The sequence below is a fragment of the Nyctereutes procyonoides genome, unplaced genomic scaffold (genome assembly GCF_905146905.1).
Source record: "Nyctereutes procyonoides isolate TBG_1078 unplaced genomic scaffold, NYPRO_anot_genome, whole genome shotgun sequence".
NCBI classification, from domain to species: Eukaryota; Metazoa; Chordata; class Mammalia; order Carnivora; family Canidae; genus Nyctereutes; species Nyctereutes procyonoides.
Window position 1 is genome coordinate 26128112 of NW_026575120.1, and position 26858 is coordinate 26154969.

Genomic DNA, 26858 nt, shown 5'->3' on the forward strand with positions numbered 1-26858 from the left:
ATCTTCAGGCCTGTGTTGTTTTGGTGCTGTCTCCAGGCCCTCCTCTGAGCTGGTCACCCAGAGGGGTCAGGATGGGCAGACTTATGGCCCCTCCCTGGATCTGCCCCATGGCGACAGCTGTGTCATCTTCCTCCTTTGGCATCTACTAGCTATGGAGTGGTCCCAGGCTGACTTGTCCCGCTGGTTCATGACATGGCACAAAGGCCACCAGATGAGATAGTGTCAGGACGCCGGCCAGAGGATGGGTAGGCACGAGCTGCTCGGGAATGAGGCAGTGTGGACGGTGGGACAGGATGGGAGAGGCAGCCTTGGGGTAGGGAGGTGAGGTGAAGAGCAAGGCGGCCAGCCAGAAGGTGGGGTGCAGGTGTTGGCCATCAGGTTCAAGTGAGAGTGGAAGATTCAGGCTGGGAAAAAAACAAACAACTCCAGCTACTGCCTGTCCTGTAGGTCAGGGAACACCAGACACCCACATGGTTCCTGCCTCTCTTGGATTTAGCTTTGTGGCAGCAGGAGCTGAGCTGGGATTTATATGCGGGGGGCGTGTCACAGCTCTGCCATTAAATTGTGGAACTAAATCTCTTCCCCTCTCTGGGCTCAAGCTGCTCCCATCTGTAAGACAAGAAAGGAGAGAGTCCCCCCGACGGTCTTTGCGGTGCTAGGATTTAAAGACCCCGCAGGTGGCCATCGGGGCAGTCTGCCTGAAGCCTACCGCTGACCCAGAGCAGCCAATTGAGTGCCCTGCGATCCGTGACGTCAAGGGTCGCCGGACAGGATTCCTGGGGCCCCAGAGTGCGCATGCGCTGGGGTTCACAGCTTTCCCGCCAACTTCGGGAAACGAGGCGACGGGGGTGGGGCCGCGGGGGCGGGGCCAGCAGGGCGCGAAGCCCAAGAGGGCGCGGAGAGACGCCTAGGAGTACGCGACGAAGGTGAGTGGACCCAGGGGTTCCCCTCTGGCCTCACCGGCCTTGGGCTGCCCGGCCCTGTGGGGCGCGACGGGAGGACTGGACCGCCAGCGCCTCAGCTGTGGGGGGATGGGGTCAGGGAGACAGGGGTCAGGGGTCAAGGTTCGGGCGGCGATTTCTGTGGGCTTCGCGCGTGTGCGAGCTGCCCCGGCTGTGCGGGCCTCTCCCAGAGAGCCCGGCTTGTCCCGGGGCGGGGTGGTGGTGGTGGTGGAGGGCCTGGGAGAAGGCCCCGGGGCCCATGCGCCTGCCCCTGTGGTCCAGGTGCCGGGCTGCACGGGCCTGGCTCTCAGGTCCCCAGCCGAGTACCTTCTAGTGCAGAAGGACCTAAAGCAAAGGGGCGGGAGGGCGTCGCCGTGCTGAGCCCTCCGCGGAATTCACTGGGCCATTGCCAGCGTGCTTGGAGCTACTGGAGTCCAGGTGACATTTAACCTGAGGCCCAACCATGTGCGTGGAGCGGAGAAGAGCCGGGAGATGACCTGACCTGACGGAGGTTTGGAAAGCTCTCAGGAGAGGCTTTGGCTCTGGGGAGAGGGGAGAGGCCAGGGAGAATCAAAGACCATTAGGGGCTACCGCCGAGGTCTAGAATCCCCTGGAGATGGGGAAGCAGTAGGTGAGGCTTGGGACCCTCTTTGGAGACTGGAGGAGACACGTTGATGGGCTGGATGTGGGGGCTGGAGGAAAGCATAATCCAGTATGAATCTCGGTGTTTGGGTTGAACAACTGGGCAGATGGTGGTGCTAGGTATTAGGGTGGGGAAGATGAGCAAGGGGCAGGTGGTGGAGGGATCGGGTGGTCACTCTGGGAGATAGGAGGTCGGAGCTGCCTATTACACATCTCAAAAAGGCAGTGTTACAACGTCGCTTAGATCTATGAATCTGGAATTCAGAGACAAGGTCCGGTCTGGGGATATAAATGGGATCATTGGCATGTGCAAGATGTTGAAGGCTGTGTTCTAAGAGAATCCTGACTCCTGAGGGGATGACTTTCCTGAGAGAGTTGTTTATGCATTTTGACGGACATTTTATTTAATCCCCTACATGTGGTCATTCATTTTGTGCCTCCTGAGTCCCAGGCTTTAGGCACTACTAGATCTACAGCTGTGAGTGAGACCAGTTTCTGCCCTCGGTGAATTTTCCATCCAGTCTGTAAAACAAGTGTGCGAATCACTAGTTCAAATACAGGGGGCAATGAAGTGAATGCAAAAGACACGTGGGAGCAGGAGCTGATGGCATGGAGAGAAAGGTGAGCAGTAAGGGCAGGGACCTGGCAAGACCTCACAGAAGGCGGTTGCCTCTCCCAAGGGCAGATAAAAAAGGAGAAGGATTTCTGACCATAGCTGAGAGTACTGGGTCCTCTGCAGGGATGCCTTTTTAAGAACGATAGCAGTAAGGGAAGGAAGCCGATGTGGAGTGGTCAGTCTGAGGTGCCGCCGCCCAACTTCACACGTTCTCGCATTAGCAGGCAGTGTTAGGAAGGTCCTTTCTGGGGTTAGACATCCACAGACACTCTTGCAAGCCAGGGAGCTTCTCCCCGGCCTCCTGGCTGCGGGTCCCGCGGGCCCAGAACCTCTCCCCGGTAATTGCTTTCCGTAATGTGTTTGCTCCAAACCAATTTCACGCCTCCGTGAGGACTCCGCCCTGCACTGGAAGCGCGGACCTCCCCACCACCGACCTACCCACGTGTAACGCGTGCGCACACACAAACGGCACACATTTTACACAACAGATACACGGGGTATCACGTAACTGGACACAAAAAAGTATACACGAACCTACACGCGTGCATACGAGACCTTAAGATGGTTGGGTGCAATTCCCCCCGCCCAACCAGTGCCCTCGCAGGTACCCAGCGGCGGGGCGTCCAGCGCGCGCGCCCTAGGAAGGCTCACCTGGTCGGCTTCCTTTGCCCTCGCACGTCTCTTGGACTAACGCCAGGGGTCGCTGCAGTACTCCGCACGTCACCCACGCTGCCGCAGTTGCGCGCTGCTGCCACCAGAGGGTACCCGCGGGCAGGCCCCGACGCTGCCCATCGTGAGTGGACTCTCTCCCGCCAATAAGAGAGGTGGAGGTACAGACTTTGGGCTTCGACTTTAGAATACTTGGTTCTCGGTATCCCAGGCGCTGGTTTCCAAACCCTGGAGGGGAGGCCAGCCGGTGAGGTCTATGATATAGGGACAAGCAGAGAGAGGGTAGGTTCAAAATAAAATTCCTCTGTATGAGCCTTTTTACCCAACAGGTGAAATGGTGAGAATGGGACAAGTGAGAGCACGGGGACCATTAAAGAAGCAGAATACTATTTTAGACGGTGACAAGAGTGCTTGCCCACAGTGGGCCTGTTGGGGGATTCAGTAAGGGAAGCAGAGTTTTCTCTTGGTAAAGAAAGGAGCCTGCTCTCCTCAGAGTTGATAGTGGCAGCCTCTTCACTGACGGTGAGGTAAGGGAGAGCCACTGATCTGGGGGCCTTCCATCCTTGACCCCCGAGCTCTCCTTTTTCCATTCAGTACAGGAAGGAAAGGTATTCTGAAAGGCATTTCTTCATGTTCGCTGGAGCCTTGCACTGGTTTTTTGGCTAGGCAGAGTAGATATTAATCACTCCCTCTCACAGATGGAGTTAAGTCAGAGGCCAAGGTCACATGGCTCTGAGAGGTCAGAACAAGAACTTCACTCCAAGTCTTATTACTTCAGCCAGTGCTCTCCCCCCCCCCCATTTGGCCTCAGTTCCACAGTCTACAAAAGGGCAGGGAAAGGGAATGGGCTGCTTCAGTTGCCACTCTGTATGTGCTTTTTATCCTGGTTTAGCTGGTGAATGTCAAGGACTATGCAGAAATCACACTTCATGACCTAGCATGGCAAGGGGACAGATTGAGGATATAAATGGATTACAGATACAGTATCTAACAAACATGCAGCACACCAGGGCAATACTAAATCCCTGGGGTTTCACTTGCCTCATTTCAGATTTGGTGGCCCGCTGGGATTTATTGGCAACAAGCTTTAAGCCTGTACACTCTGCCAGCTTGAGCAGAGGATTCCACTTTACTAAGTTTAGTTCTGGGCAATAAGCTCTTGGCTTGAGCTGGGTGACGTACACCTTCCAGATCAGAGGGTCTTTAACTTTGAGTCCTTGAAAGTGCATGATCTATTCTGTCCTACCAGAGAGTGACAGGCTTATTAAAGTGGCCTTTTATGAGGGTGAGGTGGTGGGTACTGGTGGGAGGGAGATGTTTCAATATACACCCTCTTGAGCTTTTAGAATTTTGTACTATGCAGTTTTATTACCTATACAAAAAATGAACGCAGTTCCTTTTAAAAATGTCTCTTCCTCTATGCTTTATTTGATTAGTGGTGTTGCTGCTCATACAGCTTTAATTTCAGTGATTGTAACCCAAAGTTCCCTCAATTATTTATCAAGTCAACAAGCCTCTATTATCCAACACTATAAAGCCATCAAACCAAGTACTGACCTCTCACTTTTAAAGTACAATACACTTTTGAAGTCTGGTCTTCCATATTGGTGCCATGAAGTGCTTGGTTAATTTAACAAAGGGTTCTGAAGCCTATCTTTAGGAGGATGTACAAAGATTATCCTAGTACCCTAGTAGTGAGGCACCTCTTCTTTCTCCACGGTGACATCTTCCCACCAGACTTGTCTCTAAGAGGTTTCATGAGTTTAATGTAGAGCCCAAGTTGGAGCAGGAATGCAAGGAAACCACAGTCTTCTCCCTTTGCCTTTCTGACGAGTTGTCGATCAAGCATGACCGACGAAAGGTCCCTTCTTGGGTCCTACCCCTTTCTGTCCCATCCTGGTGCCAGTGTCTTTCAGGGTGCTGTTTTGTAACACGTCAGTCTGACATTAGTGGTGTTCACTAGGCCACCACAGCACTCCTGATCTGAACAAATGTCACTGAGACCCAGAGGTCCCTCTGCCTGCTCTTCCTTGGCTCAGAAACACTGAGACTCTTAGTTGTAGGTTTTCCTCCTCACCTGAGCCCACCAACTTACCCCCACCTAGGCTGCGTCTTCCTAAACTGGCCCGGCTTTGCTTGCTCTTTTAACTAGGTTGGCTCTCCCCAGCCCCACCTGAATAAAAGTTTCCCAGTGACCAGGTGACCTTCATTTTAGCTAGCTAGCCTTGCTCTGTATCCCGAAGCACAGGTTACTCTCCTGTTGACTTGCCTGTCTTAAGTCTTTTTTTGCCCATCGACCTGGGGCTCCGATCAAGCAAAAGTGCCCATGACTTTTGCCTCTAGACTGTCAAATACGCCGCTGGGAATAAGGGGTGGGTGGGGGTGGTAAAAGACGCTGCCATTTCTGTGTCTGAGGATGGGGGAGGTGAACAGAGTCATCTGCAATTAGCAAATAATTAGCGCTGCTGACCCTTGGGGCTCATCAGCGCTCCTGGGGCCAGCCCCCAGCAATCAGCTAGGGCAGGTCGAGAGTGTCAGGCCCAGGAATGAATAGGGCTCATCAGCGGTGCTGGAGCTGGGGAGCCAATCAGGGAAATTAATAGCAGAAGAGAGGGAGAGAGGGGGAAGGCACAGAGATAGACAGACAGACAAGAGATACAGATATAGGTGAGAAATGGGGGTGGGGTGGGGAATAGAATAAGACAGGGGGATAGGGGATGAGAAATAGGAATAACCAAATAGGGATAGGAAGGACGGGCAGGAAAGGGAAGAGTGGAGGAAGGAAAAACATGGGAGGGATGGGAGAAAGATGGAGGGGAAAGGTGAGAGGAATGGTAAGTACTTGGCATAGTGTGGGCACTAGAGGAAGTCACCCGCAGAGGCCACAGTGAGGAACGGGGAGCCCGCCACGGAGGAGGGAAGGAGGAAGAAGGGGAAGAGCCAGTGTCAAGAAAAGGAGCCCCGGGGAGAGGGGAATGGGGCAGGGAGAAAGGGCGCCCGTACCAGGGCCCTGAGCTGCGGCGCCCGGCGGCAGAGCGCGCCCCCTGCCGTTCCCGCCGCGCCGCCCGAGGGGCGCGGAGGTCCGGTCCAGCCCGCCGCGCCGGGGCTCGCCCTCGGGGCGCCCGGGGAAGGGGCGTCGGGGACCGGCCCGGGGTCCGACGGAGGGCGGTGGTCCGGCCGCGCCGCCCCGCCCCCCCCCCCCCGGTGCGCCCTCCTCGCCTGGCGTCCCGCGCCACGTCCACGCCCGCGCAGGGTGGGCTGAGCGGGGGCCGGGAGGGGTGGAGGGAGGGGCCCCGGCCCAGCAGCTGCCGCCGCCTTCTCGTCGGCCGCAAACTTTCACAAAGCGGCGTGTCCGGCCTCATCAATCTCCATTAATAATAGTTGGTTGGGCCGCGGGGGGCGGGCGGGGGTCCCGGGCCGGCCGGCCGGGCGGGCCGCTGGGAACGGGCTCTGCGGAGGGAGCGGAGGGAGCGGAGCCGGGCGCGGCAGCGGCGGGCGGAGGGAGGAAGTGAAGCGTAATTTGAGGAAGATGGATGAGTCCGGAGGGCGACACCCCCAGCCCGCCCGCTCGCCCGCCCCCTCCCTCCTTATGAGAGAGAGGGAGCGCGGCGCCGGAGCCACACTGCGCCGAGCCCGCGCCCCGCCGCCACCTCGGCCCGGGAGCCTGGGAGCGAGCCCTGCGTGTCCGCGCGGGGCGCCCGAGCCGCGGGGCGCACGGCGGCGCCCGGAGGGGAGCGCCCCGGGGCGGCCGTAGCTCCCGGCACGATGCAGAGAGCCGGAGGCGGGGGTGCCCCCGGGGGCAGCGGCGGGGGCGGCGGTGGGGGCCCGGGCACTGCCTTCTCCATCGACTCCCTGATCGGGCCGCCGCCACCTCGCTCCGGCCACTTGCTCTACACCGGCTATCCCATGTTCATGCCCTACCGGCCGCTCGTGCTGCCGCAGGCGCTGGCCCCTGCACCGCTGCCCGCCGGCCTCCCGCCCCTCGCCCCCCTGGCCTCCTTTGCCGGCCGCCTTACCAACACCTTCTGCGCGGGACTGGGCCAGGCTGTGCCCTCGATGGTGGCGCTGACCACCGCGCTGCCCAGCTTCGCGGAGCCGCCCGACGCCTTCTACGGGCCCCAGGAGCTCGCCGCCGCCGCAGCCGCCACTGCTGCCCGAAACAACCCCGAGCCGGGTGGCCGACGCCCGGAGGGTGGGCTGGAAGCCGACGAGCTGCTGCCCGCCCGGGAGAAAGTGGCAGAGCCCCCGCCGCCCCCGCCTCCGCACTTCTCAGAGACTTTCCCAAGTCTGCCGGGTAAGTGCTGGGCCGACCAGGGCGCCGGGCGGGAGGCTCGTTCACTTGGAAATCCCAGACAGCAGCCTGCTCAGAATCTCGGCACCTGCCTGGAGCCCTGGAATCCCAGACTCCCAGATGTCGGGTTCTGCAGAACCACCTCCAGTTGTGTTCCAAACAGGGCACCTCTAGATCTCAGAACCGCTGCCCTGCTCTGTCTTCCAGAGTGCCTGAAGCCTCCCCGAGGACTTCCCAGTACTCCCTTCCAAATTAGTACCTTTCCTACCAGCATTCTAGTCCTCAAGCCTTGACTCCCACTTCTCTTTTTAAGAATCTCTTCATTCTTCTCCTCTGCGGAGAATAGAGAAGCTGCAAGTGTGGGATTCCTGGGGATACTAGCAAGACCCTAGGGCGAGGGTACATTGGGGCAGCTGTCAATTCAGTGCAGGGGCAAAGGGAGGGTCTTAAAGCAGTGGTGACCATGCTGATGACCTGTCTTTGCCTTAGTAGTAGAGGTCACTTTTGAATTGGCATATTTAGTGATTAACCTTGAAGAACTGAGTATGGGGTCTAAGGGAACATTAGCTAGGAGGGGACCTTGCACCTTCTGGACCAGGACTGACCGGAAGGTCAAGAAGACTAAAGGCTGGGCTGGGTTGGGCGTGGCACAAATGCCCAGAGTCAAGAATCTAGCTAAGATTCTGGAACCAGTGAGATTCATCGAAGAGATAATTCAGGAACCCTGGCTTCTCCATGGGAAGATGCCTTCTCAATAGAGGCAGAGTGTATTAAACTGAACCCTGTTTAGAATCAAGCTACTCCGAGCCCTCCTGGCCTCCGTAGTTGATCCTTAAGCCCTAGAAGCCAGGAAAGCTTTCCTCTATCCAGGGCCAGACCCAGGTGTGATGAGATCCAGAGCTTATACAATTTAGTGGACTCTGTTTAAGAAAAACAGTCTGTATGCAAGTGTGGGGCTCCTGAAGCTTAAACTTCTTTAGCACCGGGATGAATCCGCCTCTGCTTCCTCATTCATCACATCATATTAGCAGGTAAAAGTGACCCCAGGAGGCCTGGGGGCTGACTCCAGCAGAAACAAGAAGGAGAATCCAAGAGTCCTTTTGTCCTTTGCCAGAAGAAGACAATTCCTGGTGATAGGTTTCTGGGCCCTTCCTTGAAACTGTCCAAAGGTGTAATCACTCTTCCAGACCCCCAGTGCTGCTACAGGGCATGTCTTCCTCTCCTTTTCCCCTTTATCCCTGGGCATTTTGGCTTTGGGGATTCAGCTGTTGTTTTTGTACCTGGTTGGGCCAGGGGGACCCAGTGGCTGAAGTCTGAGCAGCATCTCCTAAGGAGGATCAAAAGGAAATGATAGAGCAGCAACTGGAAGGTGGGAGGAAATGTCCCCAAGATAAAAGGGCCCGGAGCTGAGGGTAGGGGAAAGCAGCTGGCAGGATAATCGGAAAGAGAACGGATCAGTAGGATTTTTGGAATAAGATAGTCCCAAGGCAGAAAAGAGCAAGGCAGACCATCAGAAGGATGGCTTTGGGGGTAATAAGAGCTGGAGGAACAAGCAGACACTTGCGGAAGAGATGAGCTGAGGGAGAGGAGAAAGAGAGACATACTAGGGGAGGGGAGCTGGGGGAGGAATATGCCTAAACCGTGGGAGAACTTGTCTTACTCTTTCAGGTCCCCTTTCAGTTGTTTATTTTGACCCATTTGTAGAATGAAGGCTCTTTTTTGAAGCAGCTAGAATATTGGCTGTAAAACGAGACACTGAATGAGTGAGAGAGGAGTAAGAAAAAGAACAGAAGAGAAATATTGAGGAAAGAAGAATAGAGGAAAGAAAGGACTAACAAATGCACTCTATCCCCAGATTGTCCAAAGAGGTCTGTCTATTGGGAGAGAGAGGTTCAAAGGATTTCTAGCCTGGGCTAGATGAAGAGGGAACAGCCTCTCTCGACCAGAAATGTGTGTGTAAAAGAGTTCTGCTTTGAGAGGCTTGGGAGGGAGCTAAATCAATGTACTGATAGGAAACAGGGAAAAGTGTCAATACTAGAAGTAATTTTTTTAAAAGGTTTTTCAATACTGGGAGCGATGGTAAACTGGAATTTATATAGAGAGAATGATGAGAAAGGTCATCATATAAGGAAAATGTTGGGAGCAATCAAAAGACACTTGTTCTTGGAGTAAAGACAAGAGTGATGGGAAGGAGACCTTACAGAAGAAGAATTCTGAGAGGTGGTAGAGTGAAAGAAATCACTCAGATTGGGAAGAGATACAATTAAAGGGTTTATCATGGGGCGTGTGGGGCAAAGCAGGAAGAGAGATTTTAGAAGAAACATTCAAAGAGGATAGTGACTAGGAGATCTTTATCTGTGACCCCCACTTCTTACAACCCTCAGTACAGACTCTCTTGATTCTTCCTCTTGATTCTTCCTTGCCACACCGCTTACGTCCACCTGCCCAGTCTTCTTTTTTTTTGCCCCCCTTAAGTAGTTGAGAAAAAAAGAGGAAATTCCAGAAATGTTAGATGGAAAATCAGTTTGGGTCGTGGTGGTGAGGAAACAAATACTCTATTTTGGGAATTGTATTAGAGTATTTATTGTGAAATGAGAATTTTTGGTTGAATAATGGGATTGAAACCTTAATATTCGAAGACTTTGGAGAAAGAATGTTACCTCTAAAAAGAGGGGGAATTGGCTGTTCTAGTGTGAATTGGTCTGAAATTATTAATTTACATTTGTTTAGTGTTTTACAGTAACCAGCCCCATTAAATGAAATTTTAGTGAAGATAGGCCAATTTGGAGAATGATAAGTAAAGTTCTTTTTGTTGAGAATTACTTTTTTTTTTTTTGAAATTTTGGTTCGAGTTAATAGGGATACCACCTTACTACAACTGGTGATGAGGAAAACAACTTTATTATGATTCAGTTGTAGGGGTAGAAGCTATATTAACAGGCAAAAAGAAATACCAGGTACAGAGATAATGGGTAGAAAAAGTATTGAGAATGATAGATTGAAGATAATTCTGGGTTTAGAATGTAGGGAACAGTGAGGATAATTGGGAAAGGTGTCTTAGTAGAAGTGATAAAAGAGGAGAGAATTTTGAATTCATAGAGAAGATTTAAAAGTATAAATCAACAGAAGAGTCCACAGTAGTGCTGTCTAGCAAGCTATCTATGTAATTAAAACATTAGCTATCTTAAAAAAGGTAGAAATAAACAGGTGAAATTAGTTTTATTTTATTTAATCCAATACTATTTCAGCATTATTTAATATAAAAAATTAATGAGATATTTTATACCCTCCTTCCTTATTATCTTCAAAATCCAGTGTGTATTTTATACTACCAGCACATCTTGGTTCAGATTAGCCATGTTTCAAATGGTCAGTAGCCTCATGTAGGCAGTGGTAGCTTGTATTTGTCAGCATTACAGGTCTAGAGAGTCAGAGTCATGTGAAAGTGGTGGGGAAAGGAGCTTTGAATTGGAGTGATAGCAAAGCCCTGGACGTATTAGGAATAATGGAGAAAAGACAGCAGTTAACTCTAAATGACAAGAGAAAAAGAGAATTCTACCTTGAGTGGGTTGGGCAGTGATGATCCTGTTCATGTCAAGGAACATGTGAGCTCTGCCTGAGAGTAATCAAAGCTAACTTGAAGACGTGCAAATACACATTTCAGCAATGATGATGGTGAAAATGATCCTGTGTGCTGGGGGGGGGATGATGGAAAGAGCTGTCCATTTGGAGAAATGCAGAAGAAAACTTTAAATTGGGGGTGCTTAGAGCAATGATTCAGGGAGAAAGGAGTTGGATTGCTTGAAAACAAAGACTTAAGAAGTGAGGGATGGTAGATCGTCCATATGTAATTGTTGGATGTATGATAAAAGTATAGTGGGAGATTGACATGAAAGAAAATGCCAGTATTGGGCAGCCCCGGTGGCGCAGTGGTTTAGCACCACCTGCAGCCGGGGGTGTGATCCTGGAGACCCGGGATCGAGTCCCACGTCGGGCTTCCTGCAGGGAGCCTGCTTCTCCCTCTGCCTGTGTCTCTGCTTCTCTCTCTCTCTCTCTCTCTCTGAATAAATAAATAAATAAATCTTTAAAAAAATAGAAAATGCCAGTAGGGAGCACGGTGAAGAAAACATTTGAAAAGAAAACATTGAGATGATATAGGAAAGAGAATATGATGGAATGGACCCAGGAGATGGCAGTGTAGAGAACATTATTTTAAAAAACTAAACAATTTGTTAATTTTTTTAAACGATTTTACTTTAGAGAGAGAGAGCAGGAGGAGGGGCAGAGGGAGAGGGAGAGAACCTCAAGCAGACACCCCCTGAGCCCAGAGCCCGACACAGGGCTGAATCCCAGGACCCTGAGATCATGATCTGAGCCAAAACCAAGAGTCAGACACTTAACCAACTGAGCCACCCAGGCGCCCCAAAATTTGCTAATTTCTGAATAGAGATTGGCAATAATGATGGAAATCATGTAAGGAGATGAGGGAAACTTCCTAGGGGCATGATATTTGGGGGTTGGTTGTTGTAAGCTAAGCATCTGATCATAGCTGGAGAACATTTTAGATGACCATCAATTTTAAATAGGTATCCATTATGACTGTCAAGACATATTTATTCATGAGGGAAAAACAGGAAATAATGTGACACAAAATTAGAGACTTCTGTTGTTAGAAACAGGAGGAAAGTGATGGAGACTCATGTTTTCCTAGAAATGTTGAGGAAGAGCTCACAGTGAGAGTGTTTGCTCTATTGACATTTATAGAAAGCCACATGTTGCATTAACTTAATGTGATTGAAGGAACATTTATTTAGGAGTTGTGACACATGCTCAGGTGTCAACTTTGTCACTGAGCTGTGCAACTTTGGCAGATTGCTTCCTTCAATTCAGGGAACGTTTATTGTGTGTCTATTATGTGCTTAGTATATTCAAGACACTACAGGAGATTCAAAGTCTTACAACTTCACTAGGATTCAGTTTCCTCATCTGCAATGTAAAATTTTTGATTCAGATTTTTAAAAAAGATTTTATTTATTTATGAGACAGAGAGAGAGAGAGAGAGAGAGAGAGAGAGAGAGGCAGACAGGCAAAGGGAGAAGTAAGCTCCATGCAGGGAGCCCCATGTGGAACTTGATCCTGGGACTCCAGGATCATGCCCAGAGCCAAAGGCAGATGCTCAACTGCTGAGCCACCCAGGCATCCCTGATTCAGATTATTTTAAATGTTTCTGTCAATTCCATAAAATAAAAGCATATTTTTCTATCTTTAATGTTTAAAGTAGGGTTCTAAAATGGGTTTCAAGGACCTCTTGTAAAAGGATCTATTCATTATGGGTGGGGGAAAAATGACATCTTTATTTTTTACTAACTTTTAACTAAAGGTTAGATCTTTAATTATGAGTGTAGGCCAGAAATCATAGTAGTTTTAACAGTAACTAAGATTTTTGTCATCAACAGAAATTACAGATATTTTCTTATAAATTTGTAGTCTTTGGAGGCATCTCGTTTAATGAATTAATAAATAAACATACATGATTATAACACAAAATCATTTTTAAATATCTGAAAACTGTATTTTTATATAGTTGGCTTCTAATGTAATCCTATGTGTTTTATGTTATATACATAAAAGCATTATTCTGAGGAGGGGTTCACAGGTTGTATCAGACTGCCAAGGAGTTCATGGCACAAAACGAGCTAAGAACCCTTAGTTGAGAGATGGAGATCTTAGAAATGACAAGAGGAAGATTTTACCTGGAGGATTGGAATGGAGTACTGAGGTGCCTTCTACCAGAGTGAAGGTAGCAAGACTTAGGAAGGGTGAAATAGAGAAGGGAGATCTCCATAGTGGCATATGTAAATGTGGAGATATATATATTTAGATGATTAGGAGGATAATTCTTATACTTTAAGTGATGGGCATCAATAGTCTATAGTGTGAATAATGGGAGCAAGACAGACATTGGAATAATGAAGGGGAAATATGCTAAATGGAAAGGAGGAACATGGTATGATAAGCAGAGTGCTTTGCAATGAGAGAAGGGTTATGATGGGAAGCTTATAGGCAGGAATGTTACCTCAGAAGCAGTGTGGAAAGAAGGATCTTTGCCTTGAATCTGGGAATTAGGGAATAGAGATGACAGCATAAGGAGTGGATGTACAACAAGAGAGAAAAATAGGAACTATGACAGGGAAGGTTTGGTGGGAGAGAATTTTTATCTAGAGGGAATGGGAAAATGCCTCATGCTGAGGTAGGAGAGAAGAAATCCTGGTTCCAAGCCAATGGAAGGAACAGGAACTCTTGATGCAGGTGGTGGTGCCCATGTCTACCCTGGCAATGATGGCGAGCAACGAGGTCGGGGTTGGGATTGATGGAGAAGAGGTTGGGGTTTTTCCACTGAAAGTATGGTCATGGTACAAGAAAGTGATCAGCTTAGGGTAGTGTGGAAGAAATACTGATGTGCTAATTGGGAGAAAGAATGTAGGGAGAAGAGATGCTTGAATTTGTTGTAACAGAACAGCAACTCACACAAGTGAATTAAGTTGTAGTTAGTAGGAAGAGGCAACACAGGATGGCAAGTAGTTGTGAAGCTGAGTCTTCATTCCCTTCCCATCATGGAAGGGAGAGGAATGACTGTCAAGTGATGAACTGAAGAAATCTGTATTAGAAGCAAGGGGGCTGCTGGGACTCACAGAGACTAGGGTGTGAAAATTGAGGATGGGAGAAACAGAAAAATACTTCTAGGGGGGTAATGGGAGATGGATTTCTTGACTGAATTGTGAAAGAAATGGTATCACAATGGAAATCTGTACTGAGAGCAATGGGAAGAGAAGTAGAATGCGCAAGTGTGCCAGAAAGAGGGAGGAAGACAAAATTATCCTGAGAGCAAAGGTAAAAAGCACTTTGTGCTGGAACGGGTGATAGCTCTTCTACATGTTATGTGGAGAATACTGGGAGTACGTGACTGAGTGATCCTGGCCAGTGACCCTCTCTGTAGCTTCACTTCCTCGTCAGTACAATTAGAGGTTTGACTGAGATGATCTCCAAGGTCACTTCTGGCTCTATAATTCTGTTTTATCTGTGAGGATACCTTTATTATTGAATTGTTTCCTTAAAAAAAAAAAAAAGCATCCCAAGTAAAGGGATTGAAGGAAATTTCTCTACTTCCCAGGGCTGAATTGTTGTGGCAGCTGAAGAGGAGGCAGGCCGGGGTATATACATCTTGAGGTGAAATCCAGGCTGGGCTTTCAGATAGTCTGATAGTCAGGCTTTATCATCTGGGATTGGGGAGGGGTGACCAGAGCTATGGCTGTGTACGTTTGTCATATTAAATGAGAGAGAGAAACATTTCATGAAAGTTTGGCCTTTTATTGAAGCCTAAAAGATTGGGGATCAATTGTGCCCGCCTTTACCTGGTAAGGAACGAAGCAGTGCCCATCAGGGAGTGAGAAAAAGAAGTTGTAGAATCAGTTCCTGGCCTTCTCTATTATTTCTTCATCTGGCACAATATTTGTGATAGAAAAAAAAAACATTTGTGATAGAGTAACACAAAGAGATGTGGTGTGGCGCAGAGGAACAAACATGGGCTTTGGAAATAGGTCTTGGCACGACCCTTTCTCTGGGAGAGAATTTTTTTTTTAATATTTTTATTTATTTTTTTTAATTTTTATTTATTTATGATAGTCACACACAGAGAGAGAGGCAGAGACATAGGCAGAGGGAGAAGAAGCAGGCTCCATGCACCAGGAGCCCGACGTGGGATTCGATCCCGGGTCTCCAGGATCGCGCCCTGGGCCAAAGGCAGGCGCCAAACCGCTGCGCCAACCAGGGATCCCCTCTGGGAGAGAAATATTAACAGCAGAATACTAAGCTCTGCAGTCACAGATTCCTTACCAGCAGAATAGGGCATCTTAAAGTAATAGGTGTGCAAGAAATTACTGGCTTTGTCCTTATAGTGGAAATGGATGGGAATTAAGTTGGGGGAAAACATCTTTATTAAGAACTGGATAGGATAGGTGACACTCTCTGTACCGATAAGGAGAAATACATCTGGGAGTAATGAGAGAAATAGCGCTGTGTTCTGAGAAGTGTTTCTGTGGGGAATGACAGTGTATGCTTCTCATAAGGGGTAGATTTCACATTTTTTCTTTGGTTCTTTCTCCCTCCTTTGGTTTCTGTCTCACATTTTGACATTCTCTGTGGATCCCAAGACTACCTAAAGCCCTTCTTCTGTGTCCCACTGGGGCCTGTTTTTTGCCTGTTTTTCTTTTCTTTACGTTATATATATATATAATAAAATATCTCTCCTTTCTTCACCATAATTCCTATTCCCTCATATGTCTGATCTCAGCTTGATGTTAGGAGCAAAGCTATTGGATTAAAATAATTCACGCTCAGATGGACTAAGGAGTTTTTTTTAGAGACTTATTTATTTTAGAGAGTGTGTGTGAGTGGGGTATGGGGCAGGGGGAGAGGGAGAGGGAGAAGGAGAAGGAGAGAAGTAGAATCCCCACTGAGCATAGAGCCTTCCTCGGGGCTGAATCTTATGACCTGTGGGCCAAAATCAAGAGTCGGATGCTTAACTGACTGAGCCACCGAGGCACCCCAAGGAGATTTTTTTTTAAAGTCCAGGTGAATATCAAACTGGTGGGATATAGGTAGTATTATGAATAATTTCAGGTAACGTGGAAATGTTATTTGGGATGGGAGAGCTATAGGAGTGAGGTGGAGAGGCTTACCTTCCCTGGAGTCTTGTGATCCTTGTTACTTCCAGTTACAGCATTGGACGTAGCCAGAACTCTTTGAGTTGCAAGTGACAGAAGCTCAACTCTAATTTAAGCTAAAGTGAACATTTTTTGATTCACATGAGTCTAAGTACAGGAGTTGAGTAGATCCAAAAATGCAAGCGGTATTGTTAGATCTTCCTTTCAACCCAGCTCCTCTCTATCTGCCGCATTCTCTCCTTAAAAGAGGTAAGGAAGGGCACAAACATAAGCAGCTCTAAATTTTTATAATCTCAGGTTGAGACCCCAGTGGATTCTTGCATATACAAAATTCTAGGGTGACTGATTAACTAGCTTGAGTCCAGTCTCCAGGGAGATGGGACAGATGGGACGTTAGGATTGGTCAGATCCAGATCACGTGCCTACATTGTCATGAAGGTGGGGAGGTGTGATTGACAGTCCCACGTACTGGGTAGTTGATGAGAAGCGGTGCCCAAAGGAAGAGGGTGTTAGTGAACAAAAGGAGGAAAGGATGCTGAGCAGACAAAAACCAACTCCAAACAGATGTCTACCTCAACCAGAAAGGAAGACAAGAATGTATCTTAACTCCCTTTCAGTATTAGGGAGGAAAGCCTTCTCTCCCTGGCTAGATAAGTAGCCCTAGGAGTGATGGAAGAGACACCGAGAGTGGAGCTCTGAAGAGAGCTCTGTAATGAAGGTGGAGAGAGATGAGGATGGTAGAAAAATGTCTATTCCTCAGTGAGGCTGGTTCCTGTACAAGAAAGAGCTGCACGTGAGGAATGAGTGAGACATTTGTAAACTAGGAGGTAGAAAAAAATGGATATTAAAACTGTTTCCACAGTTTGGCAATATTATTTTAAAACGAGAAAACAGGGATCCCTGGGTGGCGTAGCGGTTTGGCGCCTGCCTTTGGCCCAGGGCGCGATCCTGGAGACCTGGGATCGAATCCCACGTCAGGCTCCCGGTGCATGGAGCCTGCTTGTCCCTCTGCCTGTGTCTCTGCCTCTCTCTCTCTCTGTATGACTATTGTAAATAAATTTAAAAAAAATAAAAAATAAAATAAAACGAGAAAACACATTTCTAAATAAAATGATGCTGACTGGTAAGATTACATCACACAAACCAATAATGACAGAAAAAAGTAGATCTGGTAGGAACTTTGTCTTGGGGAATGACAGGACAGATAGCCTATTATTCAAGGACAAAGGTGAAATTTGGTAAGTGGGGCCTCGGCCTCTCCTATGGCAATTTTAAGAGCCTGTTCTGAGTGTGGTAAGGGGAGATATTAATGATCAGGCTAGGGTTCTGGAGTGGTAAGTGAAAAGGATGGGGTCTGAACTGGGTTTGGTAACAAGGTTATTTATCTGATGAGGCATCTGGGCATTTACTTCAAGTGGGAGGGGAAAGGATAGAAGGAACATTGGTTGGAGATTTAGGAGACCAAGGTCCTAGACATTAATCTACCTCTAGCGTGTGATTTAGGAAAATCATTTAATCTTTTTCCAAAACTCAGTTTTTTTCACCTAAGATTACCAATCTTCCATTAGTACTACTCACAGGTCTACTCTATTTCAGTGGGTTGCTTAAAGGGAAATAACAAATGTGAAAATGTTTGGGAACGTTGAAGGTAACGAGGGTGCCTGTGGCAATGGCAGTGCTGCTACATCATGAGAGGAGCTCTGAGTGGTGGGGAAATTGCCCTGAACCTGTCACAAAGGTCAGAGATGTTCTGGGTTGCAATGGTGTAGAGAAAGTTCTCGTGTCAGTTTGCAGTAAGGAATGCTGACGGCTCATAGGAAGAGTGGAGAGAGAGAAAGTGAAAATGAATGCATGTTATTGTATCTGAAGTTATAGGGAGGAGTAGCATGAAATTAATGGGGATGAGTGAAACACAAATTGAAAGTGAGCTAATTGCTATAAATGATGGGAAGAAATACTGTCTCCAGAAAGAACAGAAATAATTCTATCCTGGGCATCATGATGAAGACATAGAAATGAGAGGAGTGGTAAACATAGCTCTTTTTTGAGGGATGGCCTGAGTTTCTTTACACCTTTTTTTTTTAAAGATTATATATATTTATTCATGAGAGATGCAGAGAGGGAGGCAGAGACACAGGCAGAGAGAGAAGCAGGCTCCCCGCAGGGAGCCTGATGCGAGGCTCAATCCCAGGACCCCAGGATCAACCACCGAGCCACCCAAGTGCCCTTCTTTCCACCTTTTGACCTCACCCAAATTGTTTCTGTATTCATGAACTGAGTAGTTGACCCAGGATGCTCAGGAGGAGACTTACTGTCCTGACAGTGGTTCAGGGAGTGTGAGGATAATAACCGTTTTGGAAGTAGAGGGTAGAGAAGTCAGAACTGAGTGTAGTGGGGGAGAAACTTCTCTTCAGTGGATAATACAGGCTGTTGATTTTATAGAAGCTACAACAGAACAGGATGGATGAGGGGCAGCACACAGGGGCTCTGTGAGCTTCCACAGCTGGGCTTCTAAAGTGGTTTTCCATTCCCTGTGTGGTTTTCTGCTCTGCAACCCAGACTCACCATTCTTGGTGACCACAGCTATGGACTCCCCCTCTAGATGGTGCACGTCTGGTGCAATTTATTTTTCTCCTGGAAAATACCTACCATGGATTCTTTGGCCCTTGACTTTTTCCCTGGCCTGACCAGATCTATCCTCAAGATGGGCTCTTCTGTATCTCTCCTGCTGCTTCCCTTCCTCTTGGGAGCAAGGCCCCATGCAAGTCTGTCCCTGCCTGAGTACTGCTGTCTGGAGGTGGGAAGAATGCCCCTGGCATGGACTTGATACATAATCGTGGTTCAAACTCTGTGATTTCTGGTTCTTAGGATAGTAGCATCCACCACAAGAATTCATAAGAACTCTAGGTGTTTCCTAATAACCCAGTCTGCCCTACAGTCATCCCCCATCCAGTCAATCCCCTGGATCCCCCTGGATGCCATCCAGTCATCCCCCTGGATACCATACTGCTTTCAGATTCTAGACTTACATGTGAGGAACAAGCTGAAAACCCAATATCCTCCTATATTACCAATAATCTTGTTTTTAGATGCAGAGAACAGAACCTTTCTATATGTTTGGACTACCTATGTGCATAGTCAAATTATTTCCAAGTTAAAAATTTTCCTTTTGCTAAAATTATTTGCATCAGAATCATTATTTCCTGTGTAAAATTTTCAATGAAGCCTTATTTTGTGGATCAAGTTTGTTTTGGTGTTTTTTTTCTCATATCAACCAATTATAGCATCTGCAATTAGTCATTTACTTTTATGGACATTATATCTACTAAGTTCAATTATTCTAAATCAAATTTTGCAATTAGGAATTTTATCAGAAAGATTTGCTTCTGTCAGTTTTTAGTCAACACATTTTTCTGCGTGCAATTTTTATTTTGTTTGATTATATTTACCATTAATATTCATCACAAATCAGATAAAAGAAAATAGCTTGCATTTATTTTTTAGCTAATCCATAAGAAAATAGGTAAGCCATTTTGGGATCACTGTATTGTTAGGGATTGGGCTACTGTATGGCTCATCCGATTCTGCTGAATGTTTCCTTCACTTTGGGTATTGATTGCATCTTAGAGTGCTCCATCGTGGTGGAGCAGAGAGCATGTGGCAGGGCAAAAATGTTTTGCTTTGCTCCAAATGTGGCAGTGTTTTGGGAGAAGAAAGGTAAGGGTATGATTTTTTTTTCTTTAGTTTTCTGCTCTCTTTTTCCCCAATATATATATTTTTTCTATTTCTATCCCTTCTCTAAACTTTCCAGCCCTTTCAGTTTCTCTGACTCATCATTTCATTAACCCGCCACCCTGTCTGCCCCACTTCTCTCCTGCCCCAGCCCTCCTCCTGCCTACATTGACCCTTTCCCACTTCTCGATGTCACTCACTGCCCCAGACCCCTTCTTTGAGGGCATAGCTGTATTTTCCCCTCCTGTTGGCTTTCTCTTATTGCGCCACCCCCTCCTCCTTCCAAGAGTTGCTTATCAGAGCCCTCAATGTCATGATTATAAAGGCTTAGAGAGAAACTCTTGGCCCTGCCGTTCAGCATCCCACCGGGATCAAGTAACCAAGAGAGGTTGTGAAACTGTGCCCCTTGTATGGCTCTAAAAGCAGCACTGAGGGAGGTCTGCTTATGTGGGCTTGATTTTATGGAATCTGTCTGAAGACAGAGGGATGGATGATATGATCTCAGGAGGGCCTTGCCAGATCAAGGAACCTGGGAGCCTCATCTCAATCATCATCAGTTTAGATTTATTGGACACCCCCTGGGTGCTCGGAGCTGTGCTAAATGATTTCATCCTTCAAGCCCTGAAATCCAGTTTCTGCCTTTTTAGCAGCTGTTTAGAATATTGTAATATTAGGCTGAGTTTTTCCAAGCTTTTATTCTTTTGGTTATGATGTACTACAAACCAGGTTTTAAAAATTGAGAGTGGATTTAATAATGATGTGAGGGATTTTCCTTGACATCTTTTTAGCATAAGATTCTGTAGATTCCCATTGCATATGAGTTTCCCTCCAGCTAATGTGAGATCAGACGGCATATTGAAAAGTGGGTAGAATAATACTCATGGAGAGAATGTCTTCTGGACACTGGAGGGGGTAGGGTTATGGGGAATATTCTAGGAGAGGCTTGGGAAAGGAAGATCAGAGGTGGAGATAGAAGAGGGGGAGAGGGCAGCCCCAGTGGCGCAGTGGTTTAGTGCCGCCTGCAGCCCAGGGTGTGATCCTGGAGACCCGGGATCGAGTCCCATGTCAGGCTCCCTGCATGGAGCCTGCTTCTCCCTCTGTCTGTGTCTCTGCCTCTTTCTGTGTCTCTCATGAATAAATAAATAAAATATTAAAAAAAAAAAGAAGAGGGGGAGAGAGAGAGGAAGGGAGAGTGAAAGTGCTTGGGGATAGCTTTTTTATTTAGCCAGTTTGGAGAACATGTTGCTGAACCAGGCGGGACCTGATGCTGACTGGGACTGGCTGAACGCAGGGGACATGGTGAGAAGTTCAGGCTCTGGGAGTGGGCTTGGGTTGTGTGTGTGTGTGAGAGAGAGAGAGAGAGAGAGAGAGAGAGAGAGAGAGAGAGAGAGAGAGAGAGAGAGGAGTAAGGCTTGAACAAGGGTGGAGTTAGCACTAACCACACTGGGAGAGACATGGGTACAGATGGTGAAGAGCTGGTTTGGGAGAGAGGTTAGGAGTTCAGCTTAGGGATGTTAGGTCTGAGTTCTAGGAAAGCGGGAAAACAGTGTGGGGAGGAGCCATTAATGAAGGAAAGAACCAAGAATGTGACTCCTGCAGAAAACAACCTGGATTTGGCAAGAAGGAGGTCTGGGAGGAAATGTGGAATGAAGAGAGGGGAGTGTAGCCAAGAGCAACTCTGTAGCTGGGGAAGCCCGACAAGCTCCCAGCAGGAGTGGAGAAGGCTTACTGAGGAAAAGCCATGAGTAGGAGAACCATAGGAAGGCTGGGTGAGCCCAGATGAGGGTACACCACATGGGCTTTGAAGATAGATAAAGAATGAAGCAGTAAAGGATGAAAAGGCAGGGGCTGGAGATAAAAATACCCTTGAGGTGTGAAGAAGCTGAGTGTGATGGAGGTGAGTGACGTGGACGTGGGCTGAGAAGCCTGGCCTCTAAGGAAGGTAGAAACGTGGCTCTTCAGGACGAGGACAAGGGGTAGCTTGGTTGCATCAGGGAGGGAAAAGGAGCTCTGGGAATGGGGTCCCCATGTTACTGGGCTGGTCCTGGAGACCCCAGAAGCTCCTTCTGGAGCACAGGCTGGTGGGGAGGGGCACTGGAAAGTGTTCTAGCCACATTTGCAAGCACACACCCTGTTTCTCTTATAAGGCATTTCACTGTCCCTGAAATTCTTTGGGGTGACATTCTCAACCTGAGAGAGCTTATGAGCGTCTGTGCGCCGTGTAGTGGTTATAGACAGATGTGCTCCCGCATCTACGAAACCCTACCCCCTTTACACTGGGAACTTGATGGTAAAGAGCTGACTAGTTAGGGTCCGGGTTACCCATTTCCCCTTGTTCTCTTTTTCTGTTGGTTGGTTTTGACTTTTTGTTTCACTGTTTATTGGCCTTTCAAGCAGAAAACAAGGCAGTTTTACAACCCAACTACTGAAAATACTTGCGAGGCATTATTTCCTGTTCTGACAAACCTGTCCATGGATAAGATTAAAATCAATGATTGAATTAAGTATCAGAGTTACATATGGATTTAAAACACTTTATGTGGCTGTGATTACAAATAATCAGTCATCTACCAACTGAGTTAAAATTTCTTCTTTTACCACCTTCCTCTCTACATTTTCCCTCGTTGCACTTCTATTTCCTTATCCTTTCCCATGTTCCCTCCAGGTTTTCCCCACTGACATCAAGCTCCTGGTCCCAGGATTCAGAACTTGAGCAGAGAGCAGCTGTTTGTGCTGCTCTGGTATCCTTGGTTGGGAGAGAGATGATGTCATTTCACAGTTGAGGAGGAGGGGAGGGATGGAAGGGGCCTAGGAGAGCTACCCGTTTGGAAGCAGCTCTGGCCATAAATACAGCACCCCTGTAGCTGGGAGGGTGCCCCATTCTGGGCTGGTCAAGGAGAATTGGAAGTAGGGATAGGATACTTCCCAAATCCTTTGACATTTCCTGGGCCCAGATTTGGGGCGGTGGGCAGAGGGTGTTGGTGAGGATGGGGAATCAGATGATCCTTAAGTTCCTATCTGAAAATGAGATTCTAAGATTCTAGACCTGGGGAAGAGGGGAGGTGGGGAGATAGAGCTCAATCCTGGGTCAGTGAGAATCCCTAGGAAAGTGACAGAAGCCACAGTGTGATCTCATCATCTCCTATCTATCCTATAAAAGGGAGTCCTCCTACGTGCCTCCCTCCTGCCTGGAGTAACTGAAAGCCTCCTCAGCCAGGTCCCACACTGCTGCATTGTGGGGCCTATGCCATCTGGATTTGGAGGGGTGGGGGATGAGTGAAAAGCTGGTGTGGAGAAAGCTGGAAGGTAGTGGGTAGGGAGAATGAGGAGGGCTTGGTGGTGGTGAAGTCCTGGGAATGGCATTCCTTTGAAGTACACTTATTGCCCCCCCCCCCACTCGCTCTAGTGAAATCTGTGCTGGTTAATACCTTTCTTTCCATCTCTTTGTCTTCCCCACCCCACATCCTGGATGTGCCATCCTTGTTTCCCCCTCCTCCCCCATCTCATCCCTTTCACATCTGTATCTTCCTGCTGCCATTCTGTCCGTGCTGGCCACACTTCCACACTTCCACGTGCCTCCTCCAACCTGTCTGCCTTTTCCTTGCCCGCTCCTTCCCCATCTGTTGGTTTTCGCTCCGCACAGCAGAGGGGAAGGTGTACAGCTCAGATGAGGAGAAGCTGGAGGCACCAGCAGGAGACCCAGCAGGCAGCGAACAGGAGGAAGAGGGCTCAGGCGGGGACAGCGAAGACGACGGTTTCCTGGACAGCTCTGCAGGGGGCCCCGGGGCCCTCCTGGGACCTAAACCCAAGCTAAAGGGAAGCCTGGGGACTGGAGCCGAGGAGGGAGCACCAGTGGCGGCAGGAGTCACAGCTCCTGGGGGCAAAAGCCGACGGCGCCGCACAGCATTTACCAGTGAGCAGCTTTTGGAATTGGAGAAGGAGTTTCACTGCAAGAAATACCTGAGCTTGACAGAGCGGTCCCAGATCGCCCACGCCCTCAAGCTCAGTGAGGTGCAGGTCAAGATCTGGTTTCAGAATCGGCGGGCCAAGTGGAAGCGCATCAAAGCTGGCAATGTGAGCAGCCGTTCTGGGGAGCCCGTGAGAAACCCCAAGATTGTTGTGCCCATACCTGTGCACGTCAACAGGTTTGCTGTCCGGAGCCAGCATCAACAAATGGAGCAGGGGGCCCGGCCCTGAAGGGGCTCACAAGGATTTTGGAAGGCAAAGGGTCTGTTCCCATGCCTGCTCTAAGACTGGGTTAGGGTTCTGCGAACCAGAGGGGCTACCACTGTGATCCTGCCCTGGGAGGGGGCTCCGTCGGCAACTAATTTTAGTGCTAGGGGTGCTCTCCTGGCCACCTGACACGTGGGCACTGGGCCCTGAGCCTATTCCAGAGACCCTCAGACTGGGGGCTTCGCGGTTACAGGGGCTCAGGTTCTTGATGCTGAGGAGCTGTGGGGATTGAAGTGGACTCCAGGGAAGGGGGTGGATTCTAACATGCCTAGGGTGAACGCTTCCCAGCTAATGCCCTGGAACTACTTCTCATAGGGGTGGGAAGAACCAGGGTGAAGCCTAGCCAAGCTGATCACAGCTCCTTATTTATTTTCTGTAAAGTTTGTATATATGGAGCCATCTGCCTCCGTCTGTCTGTACCCCTGAGACTGGGGAAAGTTCCCTTCATCTTCAGCCAGAGTTCAGTTCCACCTTACTGCCTTGTGGAGGGGGCTGTCCTGCCTGTCTGTAGGATGAGGGCATGCGAAGAAACAGAATGAAACAGTCACCAGCCTCCTAGACCCCCTCAGCACGCACTGTCTCCCCCCGTGTAAACCACCTCCACTTCCCATCTGGGGGCTGCCCACTGTCCAAACCTCTAGACCTCATGCTCCCAGCACACTTCTTTTTCTCTCTACCCATTAAACAAAGCAAGCTCCGTCATCTCTGCTTTGTTCTCTTTGGGAGAGTTGGCAGACTTCAGGAGATTCACTCCCTTTCGCATTATGAGGGGAAATGAAGTACTTGATCCTAGCTTAGCTGAGCTATGTCCAGGCCCTGTCTCGGTAGTGGTTACCAGTCCTGTCAGCGAATGGGGCAGTTTGCTGGTTCACCCTCATCACCCGTGAGCTCACTAATTTTTTTCTGCGCAGAGGACACAGCCGCCGAGTCCATCTCTGTCCCCCTTTGATATTCCAGATGGGAGGGCCTGGAGTTGTGGTGTCTCTTTCTCCCCAGCGCATGGTTTACAGTTTGGGATACCAGAGCCTCTTTGGTTATAAAACTAGACTGGTTGAGAGGGCCCACTGCAAAATGGATGAGGCCAGAGCGAACGTGCCATGTTCTGGACGGTCGTGTGCCATGGGGGAAGCTATAGAGATAGGGTCTGGGAGCTTCGAGGTTGGGGTTCTACGAGCAAATGAAGGAACAACCTCGTAGTCAAAGTAAATGTGAGGCTGAGAGGCTTCAGGGGCACTTGCAAGAAATGGAGTATACCAGGTTGGGAAACAAGACCAACTGAAGCTATTTGCCGTTTCCCCACCTTCGCAGAAGGGCTGTTGTCCTGGGCCAGCCGTGGAGCGGGGCTGCATGGCCACACCTGCACAGACCCTGGGGAAAGAGGATTATTACAGAAACCAGCTGAAGTTGGGATCATGGTAAGCGGGGCTTCTGGGGAAGAAACAGGAGATGGAGAGCCAGGGTAAAGAACACGGCCACGGAGAACAAAAACAGGCAGGGCTCTGAGTGAGGCAAGGAGACCCAGGAGGTTAAGGTCAGGGAGGGAAACACAAGCTGGGTCAAATACCTGGTCAGCCTCCTCTCCACCCTTAGAAAAGTGCCACCGTTCCTTCCTCCTGGAATGGCATGCCAGCCACGATTTACTCAAACATCTACTGAATGCCTGGGAATGAGGAGACAGGCTTGCCTTGGCAGTCCCCTCCTCCTGGCTGGTTTTGGCAACCAAACACCTGTGACTGGTAATTCACCACAGTGTCACTGTTCCCTGGTGAGGACACACGCATCCAGGGCAGGTCTTCTCCGTTTGGCTAGATTTCAGTGAGGCTTGAAAATTAGGCTAAAAAATATATAGTCCAGACCAGTCCCATTCCTGATCTAGATTAAGGTTGTCTCTGCCCACATAAGGAACCCAAGGGGTTAGATTCTTTTCAGTAGAGATGCCAGGCAGCAGTTGAAGATCACAGGAGCTATCGTCACTTTGGCTGTTGGGAATTCGTGTCTCCTGGAGTAGGGCTAGAACAGATGATCCCTGGCTCTTTGCCTGAGGGGAGGCGGTGGGTACCAAGGTCCTGATTTACCATTTTCCTCTAAATTTACCTATGAAGCCTCCTAAACTATTCCAGGCAGTGTTTAGCCATTCAGTATACTAGGTTTTCCTTAGGGGAAATAAGGGAGGTGATTGTCACTAGTAATTGGGAGTCCAGAAACCCAGTCGTATACAGACCCAAAGCCTTGTTTCTGTTCTACTTTTCTCTTTAAGGCTCTTATTGGCCTTGCAAAGTGGTCATCTACCTGCACGCAGGCAGGTATCCAGAGAGTGGCAGCCCCCCAGAGCCAGAGCTCATTAAGTGTTGCAGAAAACAAGGGCCACCAGCAAAGTGGTTGTAGGAATGGGAAAAGAGCAGGCACCTGGACTTGGCAAGTTATCATCATTCAAGAATAGGTATAGAGGGGTTTCCCTCAGGTTGTTCCAGGATCGGGGGTAGTCAGGGAAAAACAGGAGCTCTGGATTCTGCTCCGAGCTTGGCATGATGTTGGTGGGAATCCAGGCGGCTGCTGGCTGCTCTGCCATCGGTGACCGACCTCCTCCCCTTTCCTCAAAAGCAAAGCCTCGGCATGGGTCCCGAGAGAAGTGCTGTCCTAGTAATGTCTAGCCACTCACCCTTGTGGCATCCTCAAAACTCTTGTCCTGTGCCTTGACTATCTCCCTGTACGTCTGGCTGTGTGAGCTAGCTGCCAGACCGCAGGAAGGGAGGCGATGTTCACATCCCCGCTTTGGGTGAACTGGCTGGCACCAGGCGTGGCCTGAGGTTACTGGACACCAGCTGGAAAAGCCTTCTGAGGGCAAGGGCAGGCTGTGGGAGTAGGAAGAGGCCATGCAAAGCCTCCAGTGGGCAGCACAGATCTCCAAACTTCCTCCAGTCACAGGGTTCACCTGCCGGGGCTACTGACAAGCTCAAATTAGTCCCAGATACAGACAAGAGAAAACAGTGGCATGGAAGTGGAGCTGACGG

The 26858-nt window shown here is 48.9% G+C and overlaps 1 protein-coding gene across 1 annotated transcript; it reads left to right on the top strand.

Annotated features, from left to right (window-relative positions):
* The first annotated feature begins 6633 nt into the window (after positions 1-6633).
* On the top strand, positions 6634-23811 carry GBX1 (gastrulation brain homeobox 1). Its single transcript, XM_055335473.1, has 2 exons — positions 6634-7162; positions 23258-23811. Exons 1-2 carry the CDS (start codon positions 6634-6636, stop codon positions 23809-23811), a joined length of 1083 nt encoding a protein of 360 aa, XP_055191448.1.
* Positions 23812-26858: the final 3047 nt, after the last annotated feature.

Coding starts and splice junctions, on each gene's coding strand:
- GBX1 (XM_055335473.1), top strand. CDS start 6,634: ATGCAGAGAGCCGGAGGCGGGGGTGCCCCCGGGGGCAGCGGCGGGGGC. Junction 7,163..23,257: donor GACTTTCCCAAGTCTGCCGG/GTAAGTGCTGGG, acceptor CGCTCCGCACAG/CAGAGGGGAAGGTGTACAGC.